At 41.5% G+C, this 17,738-nt stretch overlaps 1 protein-coding gene across 2 annotated transcripts in view; it reads right to left on the minus strand.

The window, feature by feature from the left end:
• Window positions 1-17,738, minus strand: part of rasgrf2 (Ras protein specific guanine nucleotide releasing factor 2) — a 137,896-nt gene that overhangs the window by 77,644 nt on the left and 42,514 nt on the right. For both annotated transcript variants that reach the window (XM_062972286.1, XM_062972285.1), the window contains exons 3-8: window positions 14,985-15,132; window positions 14,425-14,514; window positions 5,800-6,053; window positions 3,650-3,729; window positions 1,197-1,390; window positions 838-947 (exon numbers count right to left, since the gene is read on the minus strand). In XM_062972286.1, coding sequence (XP_062828356.1) covers window positions 838-947; window positions 1,197-1,390; window positions 3,650-3,729; window positions 5,800-6,053; window positions 14,425-14,514; window positions 14,985-15,132 — 876 coding nt within the window. The remainder of the gene's footprint in view (window positions 1-837; window positions 948-1,196; window positions 1,391-3,649; window positions 3,730-5,799; window positions 6,054-14,424; window positions 14,515-14,984; window positions 15,133-17,738) is intronic.

The following is a 17,738-nucleotide window of genomic DNA, read 5'->3' on the forward strand; positions in this document are numbered from 1 at the left end:
ATATTAAAAACAAATAAATATAATCTTCTGGGCAATACAAAATAGAAAAATATTTCATAATGGGGAAAACAGTATTTCTCTTGAATAGATTAGATGAGATTAAATATTTCACTAAAATTTGCCTGCCGCACTACTTCATTGCACTAGAATTGTCACTACTAAACATACTTCAGTCACTTATTCTATTAAAGTCACATTTCTCCATTGAAGGAATATGAAGTTTCTTTTTTAAATGTCCAAGCAGCAGCTTTCTATATCTGGTTTGAAGCACATTAATAAGAATAAAGATTCGGATATTAGTCGCCTCTGAAAATGGGACTATCTTGAATAGCCATACTTCATACCTTGTAATTCCTCCAATAAGAAACCCAGACAGCTTCTTTAGGCACGTATGTTTTGTGCCTATTTAAACTAGGGTGGGATAAAGGAGGTAAATCCCATAAATAATTCATGCAAAATGATGCCTATACTGAGTAATACTGACTGACTGTTGAATGATCTCTGAAAAACCACGTTCAGTCTTTGAGAACTTTTTTTAATGCTTGCATACACCTTAGTTTCATTTTGAAAAATACCACACTGATATAATAACTTACCATTTTTCTATTTCTATTTCTATTCGCCTCATACAGGGTTGCCAGGTGAAAAAAGGGTCACAGCCCCTCTCCCTTTAATGGTTGTCTAGAAGAGGGAATTTCAGAAGTTGCTACTTATCATGCAAGCAAAATTCTCTCTTCTGTATGTTTAGAGAAATTGGAGAGTTTAATTGGTTTAAAGAGACTGGATATTTCCCCTGGGAACTCTAATCTCACATCCATAGAACAAATGAAGTCTCACCTTGAAAGTTCTTCTAACTTGGATTTAGCAAATTCAAGGCTTTTTCTTTCCACGTGTTCATGTGGTGTATGAGCCAGAAGTTCATGAAGAGTTATAATATATCTAGGGATCTAAAAATGAATAAAAGTGTTAGCAGCAAGCAATTAAAATGATTGAAAATAGTTCAAAATGTCTTTCAAAATATAATTCAGAAATATTAATCTCAGATCAAGAGCAGATTAATTGCCTGCTATTTGTTATAAAGCTAAAGCTTTTTCCACCAAATATAACCAAAAAAATACTTATATAGCAACAGGCATTAGGATTAACAACCAAAATTATATAAATTGTTGTTACATATGCACCGATAATAGAACTACCTGAAACATGGGATAAGTGAGGAAAGTTTCAAGCATCCTGCCCTCACATGCAGGGTTGGCTTCATATTGCTTCAAAAGTTTGTCAAAATCTCTATTCTGTTTGCAGTTTGCTAAAACTTGAAGACTGTACTGGTGATTTCTAACAAATTCTTGATAAATATTCAGCATTGGTAGCAAGATGTCAAATAAATCAGCTGTAAAAGATTAAGAGGAATAGTTAGTGTGTGCTGCTAGAAAAAGGCAGAATGTTAAATTCAAATTATTTACATTGGAGGCATTGTGCAATTTGTCCTATTCACATTAGTTGGCTGATGTTGGATGCAAACTCTAGCTGCAATCTAACATTCATCTCTTAATAGCTTGCTGCCATTTTCATCTAACAGAAACGGTGTGGTTATTAAGTAATGTAATATGAAGACAGTTTAAGAGGCATCTCTTTTTTAGGTATAGAAATCCAGAGCTTAAAAAGTGTGGAATTTCTATTATACAATTGTTAACGACAATTGGGAGGCTATTATCTTTTCATTCTATTAGGGAGGCTTTATCTTTTCAATCATTCATCTTGATGGAGGTTGTTAGTTCTTGGGGGGGGGGGGGAGAGAAATACATCATCTTTATAAAATCAAATAAAGTTTTAGAGTTTGCAGAGATTGAATCTAATATTTAAGGAGGGCAATGTGCATTTTTTCAAATTTATTTATTATTTTGACCTGTTCAAAGACATACTTTATTTTGTATGTGACAAAGGTTCGGAGGAGCCTCCGGTGGCTCAGTGTATTAAAGCGCTGAGCTGCTGAACTTGCAGACCGAAAGGTCCCAGGTTCAAACCCGGAGAGCAGAGTGAGTGCCTGCTGTTAGCTCGAGCTTCTGCCAACCTAGCAGTTCGAAAACATGCCAATGTAAGTAGATCAATAGGTACCGCTCCGGCAGGAAGGGAACGGCGTTCCATGCAGTCATGCCGGCCATATGACCTTGGAGGTGTCTACAGACAACACCGGCTCTTCGGCTTAGAAATGGAGATGAACACCAACCCCCAGAGTCAGGAAACCTTTACCTTTTCCTAAAGGTTCGGCAGTTTATGTGCAAACTGCAGATTACGATCTATAAAGCCTAAATGGTTTGGGTCCTGCTTATCTTCAAGACTGCATTTCCCCCTATGAACCGTCACAGGCTCTAAGATCTGCCAGGAAGGCCCTCCTCTCACTTCCGCCACAGTCACAAGCGCGGTTGGTGAGAATGAGAGAAAGGGCCTTCTCAGTGGTGGCCCCCAGCTTTGGCACTCCCTCCCACGGGAAATTAGACAAGCCCCAACATTGTCCACCTTTCGTAGGGACCTGAAAACTTGATTGTTTCAGCTCGCTTTTGACAACGCCAGGCCCTAGTCACAAATGCCTCATCCCCAGGTTCCACAATAATATGCTGTTCTCTTCACTTTATCCAATACCCAGCCCTATCTATGCTGCTTGCACTACCCCATGCCAGACCCTTGTATATCCTGATCACACCCATTGTATTACGGCAACTGGGTTCACTCAGTATTGTTTATGCAGCTGTTTATATTATTATGGTTTATTGAATTTGTGTTTTTAACTGTTTTGCTATTTTTTAATAATGTTTTATTTTAACGTATAAAAACATTATTAAAAATAGCAAATGGCCTAGGAGATAAAAGCCTTGTGACCTGAAGGTTGGGTTGCTGACCTGAAGGCTGCCAGGTTTGAATCCCACCCAGGGAGAGCGTGAATGAGCTCCCTCTATCAGCTCCAGCTCCATGCAGAGACATGAGAGAAGCCTCCCACAAGGATGGTAAAACATCAAAACATCCGGGCATCCCCTGGGCAACGTCCTTGCAGACGGCCAATTCTCTCACTCCAGAAGCAACTCCGGTTGCTCCTGACACACACAAAAAAAATTTAACCTATGTCTTTTGCTTTGGTTGGTTGTTTGTATGTGTGTCTATGGGCATTTTGCCCCATATATAAGCCGCCCCAAGTCCCGTTTGAGAGATGGTGGCAGGGTATAAGAATAAAGTTGTTGTTGTTGTTGTTGTTGTTGTTGTTGTTAGCTTATAATACCATTTCATCACAACTGAACTATCCCTAGAAGTCAAAATGACCAAACTGAGGTTATTGAACTTTGTTGGTAGCATGAAACAACAACACTCGTTAGAAAAACCAATAGTGCTTGCTAAGTGGGAGGCAGTAGGGGAAAAGGACGACTGCATTAAAGGTGCATATATTCAATGGACAAAGCCACAGCCTTGAATTTGCAGGACCTCAGCAAGACAGAGGGTATTTTGGAGTTCTCTCGTTCGTTGGGTTGCCATGAATCGAAGCTGACTTGGCAGCAGTCAACAGCAATAACATCACTTAGCCATATCAATCTAGTCATGGACCTTTTTGGAACACAACAGAAAAATCACATTTTAATGTAAGAAATACTGTGATAGTTACCTAAAATTAGAGTTGGCCAATTTGCTATTCTTGCTTTTAATCCTTGATGAAATATTTCATGCAAGAACATTATAGTTTCACTGGAAAAAAATAATTTGATAACATGTTAAGTCTGTTGCTAAAAGGTATTGTCTGAAAATCATCATGAAGTCTGACCCAACATATATTTGCATAAACAGGTATTGTTAAAAACCCCATAGACTTGGATTAAAGGGTAAATAAAAATAAAAATATGCTACTGGTTTTTTTAATATAAACAACTCTTCTGTCTAAAAATGATGGCATTGTCACTGAACATAATGAACATAATACAAATAATAACAAATGGAACCTCAAGGTCATAAACTCTAAGAGACCTCTTTGCTTTTGCTAGTTTATGAAAATATCACAGAAAAGAAATGAAAATAGAAAAGCCTATCAATATGAGCAAAGCAAAGCAAAGCAATGTCAAGCAAATATAAAGCACTATGTGAAACAATGTGAGCAGAATGAACTCTGAATGCCATGCCTTAAACATTTTAGTCAGAATTCTATAAGGAAATATTCAATTAGGGGCTGCAGTGGCGCAACAGGTTAAATCATTGAATTGTTTACTGACCTAAAGGTTGGCAATTTGAGGCATGGGTGAGGGAAGCTCCCGCTGTTAGCCCTAGCTCCTGCCAACCTAGCAGTTCAAAAACATGCAAATGTGAGTAGATCAATAGGTACTGCTTCAGTGGGAAGGTAATAAGGCTCCCATGCAGCCATGCCAGCAACATGACCAGGAGGTGTCTACAGACAACAGGCTCCTCGGCTTGGAAATGCAACAAGAGCACCTCCCGATGTCCAGAGTTGAGCACCGCCTCCAGAAAGCCGGAGATGAAAGAGGAAGCCTTTACCTTCGTTCTGTGCATTTGCATGTCATTGTTATTCCACTGTATTAAAGGCATTGAATGTTTTCCTATCTGTGTATGTTGTAATCTGCTCTGAGTCCTCTCTGGGAGATAAAGCAGAATATAAATAAGGTGTATTATTATAATCTATTTCCCTATTTTTCTCATTAAAATATGGCTTTGGGCGGGGAGGACGACGCATTTCTAGAAGACTTCCTATTTTTCCAGGTCTCCACATCTCTGCTCTCTTCTTTCTCGTACCATTCTAGGGGCAGTACTATGTGGAATGGCTGAGTGGGGCTTTCCATGTACTAAGTGGAGATACACACAGATCCACTAGATCATTGGTTTTTAAACTATCCCACCTTAGCTCAATGTTGGGGTCATGAATGCTACCCATTTACACAAATCTATTAGCAACAATGTGCAGTCTTTACAATGGATTCTGCAGGAAATAGTTCAGCTTTAATCAACAAGACCTGAAAATGCTGATTTAGCAGTTTAGCAAGACTTGGAAATGCTAATTTACTATTAATTAATGTTTGATTCTATCTTCTTCTTCTTCTTCAATCACACAGTCGTTTCTGGCTCTTCATGCCCTCATGGACCAGTCCACGCCAGAGCTCCCTGTCGGTCATCGCTGCCCCCAGCTCCTTCAAGATCAAGCCAGTCACTTTAAGGATACCATCCATCCATCTTGCCCTTGGTTGGCCTCTCTTCCTTTTTCCTTCCATTTTCCCCAGCATCATTCTCTTCTCTAAGCTTTCTTGTCTTCTCATAATGTGGTCAAAATACTTCATCTTTGCCTCTAATATCCTTCCCTCCAGTGAGCAGCCGGCATTATTTCCTGGAGGATGGTTGGATCTTCTTGTGGTCCAAGGCACTCTCAGGATTTTCCTCCAGCACCAAAGTTTGATTCTATACCTATCTTATATACCAATATACCTGGGGTCACAAAAAGGATTTCTCATGCAGAAAGAAGTTGTGAGTGGAAAAGGTTTAAGAAGCCTTGCACTAGATCAAAAACCACTGCATTTTCCCAGATTGATCATCAACTAGGCTACCTCTTCTGACACAGTGAAGTTCAATGTGAATAACAGGGTGGTAGTTGGTGTGCTACTGCCCCATACAAGCTGCTGCCTGAGGCAGTTGCCTCACTTTGTCCTAGGTAAGGCCATCTCTGCCCCTGGTTGAGTTTAAGATACATAATACAGACAAAGATGGGCCAATTTAATCCAACCATGATCAATGACATCTATGCAATACATCAAATAATACCTGTTGAGAAATATGCTGCTGACGTCATCATGACTAATGGGTGGCTTCTTTGAGCTTGCGGCCATTCTTAAGGGTCTTAGAAAACAATTAACAAGAATGTAAAGTTGATGCACATATTCCGATTCAGCCTCAACCATGTTGAAAACAATTTGATTCCTCTTCCGCATGCTCTCTGCATGAGGAGAACAAATATAATCTTGGACAATTGTCTTCCACTTTCTTCTGCACAACCAACCTCGCATAAAACTCTGAACCTAAAAATAAAACAAATAATTGATTAAACTGAAACTTAATTATTAATTTAATAATAATAATAATAATAATAATAATAATAATAATAATGGTCATTGAAACAAATTTACAAAAAAATATTAAGTCCCCCTGAAACATCAGACATTACTGTAAAAAAGGGAGTAGAAATTGTACACTTTCACTGGGGGGAAATCATTATATGTGAAGCAAGAACAGAGACTATAAGAAACTGCCTTATGCCAGTACAGTAGCCCATGTTGTTCACTATTATATGGATTACTGGTATAAATAAGAGCACCTTCTAGGAATGCAGACAGAAATCTTTCAAAATCTACTCTGTTAATGTCCTTGACTGAACCTGGGTCCTTTTGCGTGTAGAGCTTGTCCTTTAGCACTGGGCTTCAGCCAAAATACAGAGTTTGCTTTCAGTGTTTCATAACTGTACACATCATAATATGAAGAGCTATATTCCAAGCCCATGTTTTCTTGCGAAGGAAGAGGGTCTGCCTCATGCAACAAGGAGAATTAAAGGTTTTGGTTTTTGATGAGCACCACATATACTCTGAAGTTCACCCAGGATTTTAGACTAAAGTAACAAAATAGAATCTAGAGCAGACATTGATTTACTCTGACCTGACCAACATTAAGTCTTGGACAATGAGTACATCTACACTGTAAAATTAATACAGTCTGATACTACTTTAACTGCCATGGATCAATTCTATGGAATCCTGAGTTTTTTAGTTTGGAGAGGCTTTTGCAAAGAAGGCTAAAGATCTTATAAAACTACAACTACAATTATTCAACAAAATTGAGCCATGGCAGTTAAAGTTGTATTGTGTTGTTTTGTTGTTTAATGTTCAGTAGTTTCCGACTCTTCGGGACCTCATGGACCAGCCCATGCCAGAGCTTCCTGTTGGCTTTTGTTGCCCCCGGGGACTCTGGAGCTTCGCGTGAACTGCGCGCCCTCCCCGAGCCTCTGGGCGCGAGACGCAGTTGGCTTCTGTGAGGTAGAACCTCCTCTGTGCACGGGGAAGGGAATGCAAAGGAAAGGATGGGGTGCTTCTCTTGGTGGGATAGGCCTTTGCGAAGGAGGGAGGGGAGGAGGAGGGGCCCAGCATTCGTCTGGCACTGCTGACTTGTGGGAAGAGGGAGGGAAAGGCTTGGGCCGCGGAGGAAGTGGGGGTTCATAGACCGGCTGCCTTAGCGAGTGGGCCACAGCTGCCTCCTTTCTGTTGTCCCAAGAGGAAGAAGCCAACTCTTGGCGCGTGGGGCCTCGCCTTGGTTCCGCCTCCTGGGAAGTTGGTGAGGGGGTGAGGAGGGAGGGAGGGAAGGAAGGAAGCAAAGGTGGCCAGGGACCTAGACCTAGGCCCCGCCTCCTGCACCACGTGGCCCCACCTCCCGCCCCACGCGGCCCCGCCGCCCGTGCCGCGGGGGGGGGGGCAAAATTCTGTTTGCCTACTCCTGAAAATTACCTAAGGATGGCTCTGCTGATTGCCATAATCTTGGTTTTCTTGATGTTTAACTGCAACCCAGCTTTTGCACTTTCTTCTTTCACCTTGGTGATAAGGCTCCTCAGCTCCTCCTCACTTTCAGCCATCAGAGTGGCATCATCTGCATATCTAAGGTTGTTAATATTTCTTCCATCAATGTTAACTCTGGCCGTGGATTCATCAAGCCCCACATAATGTGTTCTGTGTACAAGTTGAATAGGTAGGGTGAAACTATACAGCCCTGCCGTACTCCTTTCCAAATCTTGTACCAGACTGTTGTTCCGTGGTCTGTTCTTACTGTTGCTACTTGGTCGTTATAAAGATTTCTCAGGAAACAGACAAGGTTTCTTGGTATCCCCATACCACCAAGAACTTGCCACAATTTATTATGATTCACACAGTCAAAGGCTTTAGAATAGTCAATAAAACAGAAATAGATGTTTTTCTGAAACTCCCTAGCTTCTTCCATTATCCAGCGGATATTGGCAATTTGGTCTCTTGTTCCCCTTCCTTTTCTAAACCCAGCTTGTACATCTGGCAACTCTCGCTCCATGAATTGCTGGAGTCTACCTTGCAGGATCTTGAGCATTACCTTACTGGCATGTGAAATGAGTGCCACTGTATGAAAGTTTGAGCATTCTTTAGCATTTCCCTTTTTTGGTATGGGGATATAAATTGATTTTTTCCAATCTGATGGCCATTCTTGTGTTTTCCATATTTGCTGGTATATGGCATGCATCACCTTGACAGCATCATCTTTCAAGATTTTAGACAACTCAGCTGGGATCCCGTTGTCTCCTCCTGCCTTGTTATTAGCTATGCTTCTTAATAATAATAATAATAATAATAATAATAATAATAATAATAATTTTATTCTTGTATCCCGCCCCATCTCCCCGTAGGGACTCGGGGCGGCTCACATGGGGCCTTGCCCAACATCACAATATAAAAACAAATCAAAACACATAAATTTACAACAACAAATCAACAATATCAGTAAAACCATCATAAAAACAATATTGCAGGAAAAAGCGTTAAAAACAGATATAAAACACAAGTCTAGGCCAAAGGGCGAATGTGTCAAATCGGGGGGAGGTAGTTACGTAATTGACATAGTCATTAAAGTACTAGAAATGACAATAATGACAATAAGAAGGTGAATCAGTGGGTCTATTATTATGTAGGCAGACAACTTGAACCAACAGAATTCATTCATCAAAGGCTTTCCGGAAAAGCCAGGTTTTCAGGTTCTTCCGGAAGGAGAGGAGGGTGGGGGCCAGCCTAATCTCCCTAGGGAGCAAGTTCCAAAGCTGGGGGGCCACGACAGAGAAGGCCCTCTCTCTCGTCCCCACCAACCGAGCCTGCGAGGGTGGTGGAAGCGAGAGAAGGGCCTCCCCCGACGAGCGAAGAGATCGTGCGGGTTCGTAGGAGGAAATGCGGTTTCTAAGGTAGGCGGGTCCCAAACCATTTAGGGCTTTGTAGGTAAGAACCTGCACCTTGAATTGGGCTCGGAAGGTAAATGGCAGCCAGTGGAGCTCCTTAAACAGAGGCGTTGAACGTGCCCTGTAATTTGCTCCAGTTAGAAACCTGGCTGCCGAGCGTTGTACTAGTTGCAATTTCCGAGCCGTCTTCAAAGGCAGCCCCACGTAGAGCGCATTGCAATAGTCCAGTCTAGAGGTAACTAAGGCATGGACCACCATGGTCAGATCGACTTCTCGAGGTATGGTCGCAGCTGGTGCACAAGTTTTAATTGTGCGAAGGCCCTCCCGGCCACGGCCGACACCTGAGCCTCAAGAGTCAGCCCCGAATCCAGGAGGACCCCCAAGCTACGGACCTGCACCTTCAGGGGGAGTGCGAACCCGTCAAGCACAGGTTGCCACCCAATACCCCGATCAGACTTGCGACTGACCTGGAGGACCTCTGTCTTATCAGGATTAAGTCTCAGCTTGTTCGCCCTCATCCAGGCCAACACAGCGGCCAGACACTGATCCAGTATCCAAGGGGCTTCCTTGGATTTTGGTGGAAAAGAGTAATAGAGTTGGGCGTCATCCGCGTAGAGATGGCACCGAACTCCAAAACCCCGGATGACCTCGCCCAGCGGTTTCATGTAGATATTGAAAAGCATGGGGGGACAGAATAGAACCTTGCGGGACCCCACAGGACAATGGCCAGGGGTCCGAGCAGGTGTCCCCCAGCTTCACCATCTGGGAACGCCCCTCCAGGAAGGACTGAAGCCACTGCAAAACAGCACCCCCAAGGCCCATCCCAGAGAGACGTCCCAGAAGGATACCATGGTCGATGGTATCGAAAGCCGCTGAGATGTCCAAGAGAACCAGCAGGGTCATAGAATTATAGAATCATAGAATAGTAGAGTTGGAAGAGACCACATGGGCCATCCAGTCCAACCCCCTGCTAAGAAGCAGGAAATCGCATTCAAAGCACCCCCGACAGATGGCCATCCAGCCTCTGCTTAAAAGCCTCCAAAGAAGGAGCCTCCACCACGGCCCCGGGGAGAGAGTTCCACTGTCGAACAGCTCTCACAGTGAGGAAGTTCTTCCTGATGTTCAGGTGGAATCTCCTTTCCTGTAGTTTGAAGTTTGTAGTTTGTAGGGGTCACACTCCCCCTGTCCAGTTCCCTGTGGAGGTCATCCACCAAGGCGACCAAAGCCGTCTCGGTACTGAAACCAGGCCTGAAGCCAGACTGTGATTGGTCCAGAAAATCCGTATCATCCAAGAATCCCTGGAGCTGAGAGGCAACCACCCGCTCCAAGACCTTGCCCAAAAATGGAAGGTTGGAGATTGGTCTGTAGTTACACAAGTTGGTCTAGGGAGGCCTTCTTCAAGACAGGTCTCACCACCGCTTGTTTTAGGCAAGATGGAAATCTACCCTGCCCCAAAGAGGCATTAATTATTCTCAAAAACCAATCAACCAACCCACCACTGGCCTGTTTTAAAAGCCAAGATGGGCAAGGGTCAAGGGCACAGGTGGTCGCCCTCACCGCTCCAAGAATCTTGTCCACATCATCAGGCTGCACAAGCTGAAACGAATCCCACAAGTTCAAACAGACAGAAGCCTCGGTTACCTCACCTGGCATTGCAACAAGGCCAGCATCTAAGTCAGAACGAATCTGAGCGACTTTGTCTGCAAAATGGTGAGCAAACTCGCTACACCGAGTTGCCGGGATGTCAGGTACCCCCCCAGCCTGAGGAGGGTGGAGGAGCTCCCCAACAACCCGAAACAACTCTGAGGATCTATTTGTTGCAGACGCGATGCGGGCAGTCGAGAAAGCCTTCCTGGCTGCCCGCAACGCCGCGGAATAGGCCCTAATAGCAGCTCTACACCGTGTTCGGTCAGATACATCACGAGTTGTCCGCCAGCGGCACTCTAGTCTCCTTCTCAAGCATTTCATCTCCGCCAGCTCCCCGGTGAACCAGGGAGCTGGGGCAATTCCATGTAGCAAGAGGGGACGTTCGGGAGCGATCATGTCTATTGCCCTGGACAACTCACTATTATAGCGAGCGACCAAGGCATCAACAGGATCGTCAGCTTCCATGGCAGACAGATCCCCAAGAGACCTCAGGAATCCCTCAGGATCCATAAGTCTCCTGGGGCGGACCATCTTAATAGGTCCACCACCCCTGCGGAGGTTTGAGGATGTGGTAAGGCTTAAACTGATCAGATAGTGGTCGGACCATGACAATGGAAGAATAATTTGCTCTTCCACTCCAACCAAACCGTCGCCCGCCAGAAAGACTAGGTCGAGTGTATGTCCCGCTTGATGAGTGGGACCCGATATTATTTGGGACAAACCCATGGTCATCATGGTGGCCATGAATTCCTGAGCTGCACCTGTCAAGGTGGCCTCAGCATGAATGTTGAAGTCCCCCAGCACCACCAGGCGCTGGGAACCCAGCACCACGCCAGAGACCACCTCTGCTAGCTCAGGCAGGGAGACTGCTGTGTCGCGGGGTGGACGGTACACCAGCAGAATCCCCAAACTGTCCCGGGTACCCACCTTCAAGTGGAGACACTCAGACCCAGCAGATTGCAAGGCGGCGCATCTGACCAGGGCGATAGACTACCCATTCAACCTCACTCCTCAGGATGTCTGGTTCTAATTCACTCACCACACCATCAAAGCTATCCTCTATATTATTATCCTTCCTATACAGATCTTCTGTATATTTTCTCCACCTTTTCTTGATCTCTTCAGCTTCTGTTAGGTCCTTGCCATTTTGTTTTTGATCATGACCATTTTTGCCTGAAATTTACTTCCGATTTTTCTAATTTTCTGGAAGAGGTCTTTTGTCCTTCTTATTCTATTGTCTTCTTCCACTTGTATTAAACTGCTTTAATTCTGCAGTATAGATGCCCTCATGACTCTAGAGACTTGGTTTCAAATCCCTGCTTAGCCATGGAAACCCACCTTAGTTGTCACATTCCCTCAAACTCAAAGGCAAATTCCCATTTGAACAACTCCTGTCATTATAGGGTTGCCATAAGTAAAAATGACTTGATGACACACAAGAAAAGAAAATCAAGAACAAGTGTTTCAGTAAACTATTTGGAAAAGCAAAACTATGGATGGATGCAAACAATGAGAATCCTTCTGGCAACAAGATACAGGACTATGTATAACAACAATTATTGTACAGCTGTACCGAAGGTCAATTTAATTACATCTAAACATTCTATAAATGCTTAAACATTCAACATACTGTATTTAACTACATCTAAACATTCAAGAAAATGGCAATATAATCTCTTTGTAGGGCATGTGGCAAAATTATACAGCTGCATCAATAAAAATTTCAGTGAAATATAAAATGCTATGGGCAGATATGGATTTTTACAGTTTGGAGATCCAAATGCAAAGCGTTGTCACTGTTATTGCACTCAGTATTATACAGATAGACAGCAGGTACTAAAATACGTTTCCTTCAGACATTCATATTAAACCAGCAGTTTATATCCGTACTGATATAAAAGGTGGCATGAAAATACAGAAGACCGGGGTTTACTGGACTTAAAATAAACTATGAAAAGGTAAAAGAGTTGCCTTGGTTACAACTCAGGTGAGTTATAAGAGGAACTCAAGTGTCCCTGCTTGGGCCAAAAGCATACCATACTATTCCATGGCATGTCTTGGGCCAAGGTACAGTCAGAATAAAGTTCATTATTAATGGTTCCAGATATCCACAGTGGGCTTGGTACATACCCCCTTGTGAATATAGAAATCATATCATCCATCTTAGTTAAAACATACACTGCATCAATACAAGGAATTATAAGGTAAAATATATAGGATAAAAGATCTATCTGTAACTGGTAAACCTTTGCAAACAAATGAATTTACAAGTAAACTTGAATCAATGAATTCTATCTGGAATATATTGTTTCCTTGTTAAAGCAAAACAGAAGATCCCCAAAGAGCCATAACTGTATTTGAGATATATTTCAGCTATATTATAAGTAAAACAAATGGGCAAGCTTCCTGTAATATAAAATACATTACAAGGAATCCAAGAGGATGAAGCTTGCATGTGAGTTGGATCTGAGAATAGCACTATCAGGAAAAAATGGCATAGAAGAAACCATCCATATACAGCATTAGTGTCCAACAAAAGGTACAAAATAAATAAGGTTAAAAAAGTTTTGGTAAAGTAGGCTACAATCCAAAAATAGTTGTTTTGGGGGGGAGGGGGGGAGTAAAGTGGAAAACATGAATGGTGCACCATACAGATCATTAGTGTTATTATTTATAATTGAAAATGCCCACAAGAGGCTCACTGAACTAAAGGTAAGGTAAAGGTTTTCCCCTGACATTAAGTCTAGTCATGTCCAACTCTGGGGGTTGGTGCTCATCTCTATTTCTAAGCGGAAGAGCCGGCATTGTCTGTAGACACCATCTAGGTCATGTGGCTGGCATGGCTGCATGAAATGCTGTTACCTTCCCGCCGGAGCGGTACCTACTGATCTACTCACATTTGCATGTTTTCAAACTGCTAGGTTGGCAGAAGCTGGGGCTAACAGCGGGAGCTCACCCTGCTCCCTGGATTCGAACCACTGGCCTTTCGGTCAGCAAGTTCAACAGCTCAGCAGTTTAACCTGCTGCATCACCAGAGGCTCCACACTGAACTAAAATCTCATAGCAATTTTATTAAACGCTAAGGGCCTTCTCAGTGGTGGCTCCTCGGCTGTGGAACTCCCTCCCCAGCGATATCCGGCAAACCCCATCCCTCCTGGGATTTAGAAGAAAACTAAAAACTTGGCTCTGCGCCCAGGCATTCAGCGAATAAGCTCATTGGCTGTTGTAATCGGGTCGCAAATCTGTAATTGTAGCAGTAGTGAATGACTGAGGATGGTGCAATATCGCTACTTTGCAGCGTTTTAATTTTTGTATACTTTTTATCATGTTTTTATCATGTTTTTATCATGTTTTAATTGTTTTGTTTTTATAGTATATTTGTTGCTGGCCCTCGTGGCAGAATGTAAGCCGCTCTGAGTCCCCTCGGGGAGAAGGGTGGGGTATAAATGCATGTAATAAATAAATAAATAAATAAATAAAATTAAAATTGTGAAATTATCGTAATTATTGAATCGGATTATTGAAAAGATTTCCTAAATAAACGTGCCTAGATAGAGTATAGCCCAGGCATGGGCAAACTTCAGCCCTCCGAGTGTTTTGGACTTCTACTCCCACAATTCCTAACAGCCTATTCACATTACACCTGAACATTAGGAAAAACTCCTTGTGGTAATAATTACTTCACGGTGGAATACGCCACTTCAGAGTGTGGTGGGGTCTCTTGATAATTTGAAGAACAAACTGGAAATGTATATGTTCCCTCTGATACAAAACAAAGTGTGGAAGTTTACCTTTTTAATTTTTTTGATATCTGGATCTTCTTCTTCTTGGCTGCCTTGATAAGGTCGCATACGTTCTTTAGTTTTATTGAGAGCTACAATCTGAAAGAAAGAAATCATTAGGATTTTCTACAAATTTAAACCTATTCCACAATCTTACTTCAGTGGTTTACTTTCAAGACAGAGTAGTCCTCTTAGCTTCCTTAGTTTTATCATTGTTCGTGCAAAACCTGATAAGTGATTATTTAAAACATGGGAAGTGTTAGCCTCCTAAACCTTTTCTTACACTGCCAAGCTTCTTAAGTATTAGGAGAGAATGGGGGGAAACAACTCCAATGGGATAATCTCCATTACTTGAGGCCTCCAACAACAAGAGCTTTTTGTTAAGCTTCAGCTTCATCCCAAATCCCTCAGAACAGTCAGAAAACCTCAAAAGTCATACACAATATGTTGTTTCTGCCTGCATGTTTCATGTCATTGAGTGAAATGAGGCATAAATTATATTTTCAATATATAAACTGGTCAATAATTGCACTAGAGAAAAGTAATCTGCTCCTGCTTTCAGTACATACCTCTGATTTAAGCCTTTCAATTTCTGTGTCTTGATCCTCAAGTTGATGTCGCAGCTGATTGGCTGAGATCTTTTCTGTCTCTACAATCTGAACTAGATGTATGTATTTTTGCATTAATACCTCCCTTTCAATTAAGATATCTGAGTAACTACAAATAGACAAAGAAGAGAGAAAACATTTTAAGTTCTCAAACGTGACAGATACAACTTTCATGATCACTTTTAAAACATGCGAATTGATGATAAAAGTTTAAAATTTCATCCCTCCTATTTCAGGGACAGGATGTGCTGCTAAGGGATAGGGCAAAATTCACTTTAATAATTTGTTGTATTTTAATTTATGTTTTGATTTATTTTTTTTGCTGAATTTGATCAGTAAATGGCAATTAGAGTTATCATTTATATTAACAGTCATTTATCTGCACTTATGTTGAGATGCCTTCTGATTGGGAAGCTGGGAGAATTTTTTGCTTATTTTGCATAGAGATATAAACATACCAAATTTGTATTTCCTGATTTTGTTATGTAATTCTCCAAGCAAAACTATGTGAAAAATGTGCATATTAGGAGAAATCCACACACTATTTTTTTCTAGATTTTGTTTCAAATTGCAAACTGATGCAGAAATAGGATGAAACAAACTGAAGTCTTGAATATGTGAGAAATTGAAAGAAAAACCTCACAGATTAACTCAGTTAATCTATTACACTTTCCAATTATTTTCAATAAAGTGTAGTTACGCCATAAATTTATAGGCATTCCTAATTGCATGCATTGGCAAGATACCACTCTTTTAACATAATGGGTAAAAATGGAAAGAGAAGTCACCAACCTATTATATATCTTTTGTGTGTCAGGAGCAACTTGAGAAACTGCAAGTCGCTTCTGGTGTGAGAGAATTGGTCATCTGCAAGGACATTGCCCAGGGGGCGCCCGGATGTTTGATGTTATACTATCCTGTGGGAGGCTTCTCTCATGTCCCAGCATGGGCAGCTAGAGCTGACAGACGGGAGCTCACCCCGCTCCCCAGATTCGAACTGCTGACCTTTTGGTCAGCAATCCTGCCAGCACAAGGGTTTAACCCATTGTGCCACCAGAGGCTCAACATGGAAAATATATATATATATATTATTAATTGAAATAAATGATTGATAAATGCTGATATCGGAATATGTGTTTTATTTAACTGATATTCATATATTGCAGGATCGAACAATAGAATTCTAAAATGCTGCCAAGTGTTAAGAATTTATGCAATATGTCACCCTTGAGAACGTTCTTTGATAAGAACATGTAATGTATCCAGTAAGACCTGCATATCCATAAGTTCAGAACTTGTGGTTTCATCTACCCACATGAGACAAAATATGAATTTTGTCTCTAGGAATTTTTAGGTCCTCTAGGTAGTTCTGTGGTTTGTTTCTGTTAGACGGTACCATACAGTTGCCCTGGAGGACTTAGCTAGTTCTCAGAGAGGATGCCTCTCCAATAATTTTCTACATCCTCCAATGCAATTCTATTGAAACTTCTAGCAGAAGTTATTCAATTCAATAGGTTTCAATTATCCATGGTTTTCTGTTTCCATGATAAGTTCCAGAATGTATTCCCTGTGAATATGGCGAAGGAGAGGTCATACTGCATTGTTTTTGAAGGAAAGCCAATAATTCAGTGGAATCAATTCCAGACTCTAGAGGACAGGACAATACCACCTTCCATTGAAACATCCTATTCCTGTATATCTTGTTCCCCATTCTGCAATTCCTTCTGCTGCCTTTCAGGTTGCTTACCTAAGAACAAAAGCTTTTGCTCAGGAAAAATATTATCATGTAACCAAAAACCAATTGACAGCATAATCCTATGCATATCTACTCCTGCCGTGTTTAATGGGGGCAGTTCCCCTGACTATATCTGAAATGGTCTATTCCTACAATTGCTTTCCCACTTTTAATCTAGCATTTAAAACATTTTCAAATTAAAAAATTAAGGTATTTAAAATGTCAACCTATTCTTTTCCAAACTAAACAAAACCATTATAAAACATTCATTATGATATAATAATATTCTATCAACCAATGGATGAAATTAGGGATTATCATTAAACTTGTTTGCTGGCCTGGAAAACAAAATCCTATTAACTTAATTGGGAAGGGTTCTTCAAGTCATTTTCTTCTGTGAAAACAAAATAGTTACCTCTGTTATCATAATTACCATCACTACTATCACTGAAACCAAAACAATACCTCTGTGCTTCCTGATGTAACTCAGATCTCATGTACTGGATAAGGATGCTTTTTATATTAAACCTAATTTCTGGAAAACCTGCAACTCCCACAATCCATCATGCACCATGGCTAGTGGCTATGCATAGTGAAGTATTTTGGCAATTATAATCCAAACAATGAATTGGATATACTCAAGTAAAAATAGCATTGGCATTAGAAGTAACAGGGGGCCCTTCATATTTATTGGTGTTTGGTTCCGGGACCCAACACGGACACCAAAATCTGTGGCTGCTCAAGTCCAATTATATACAATGGCACAGTAAAATGACGTCTATTATATATACAATGGAAACATCAAGGTTTTAGCTCTTTGATAGTACTAATTAGATATTAATGGGCAGGAAATCCAAGGAGAAAGTCTTCCTGGGGGGATGTATGGCATTTAGTGAAGAGTGCTGCTCAAGTGGAGCACAGTTAGGTGGCATTGCCACTATACTGAACCAGACAGAGCTGAGAAAGCCTTGACAGACTTG

The sequence above is a fragment of the Anolis carolinensis genome, chromosome 2 (genome assembly GCF_035594765.1).
Source record: "Anolis carolinensis isolate JA03-04 chromosome 2, rAnoCar3.1.pri, whole genome shotgun sequence".
NCBI classification, from domain to species: Eukaryota; Metazoa; Chordata; class Lepidosauria; order Squamata; family Dactyloidae; genus Anolis; species Anolis carolinensis.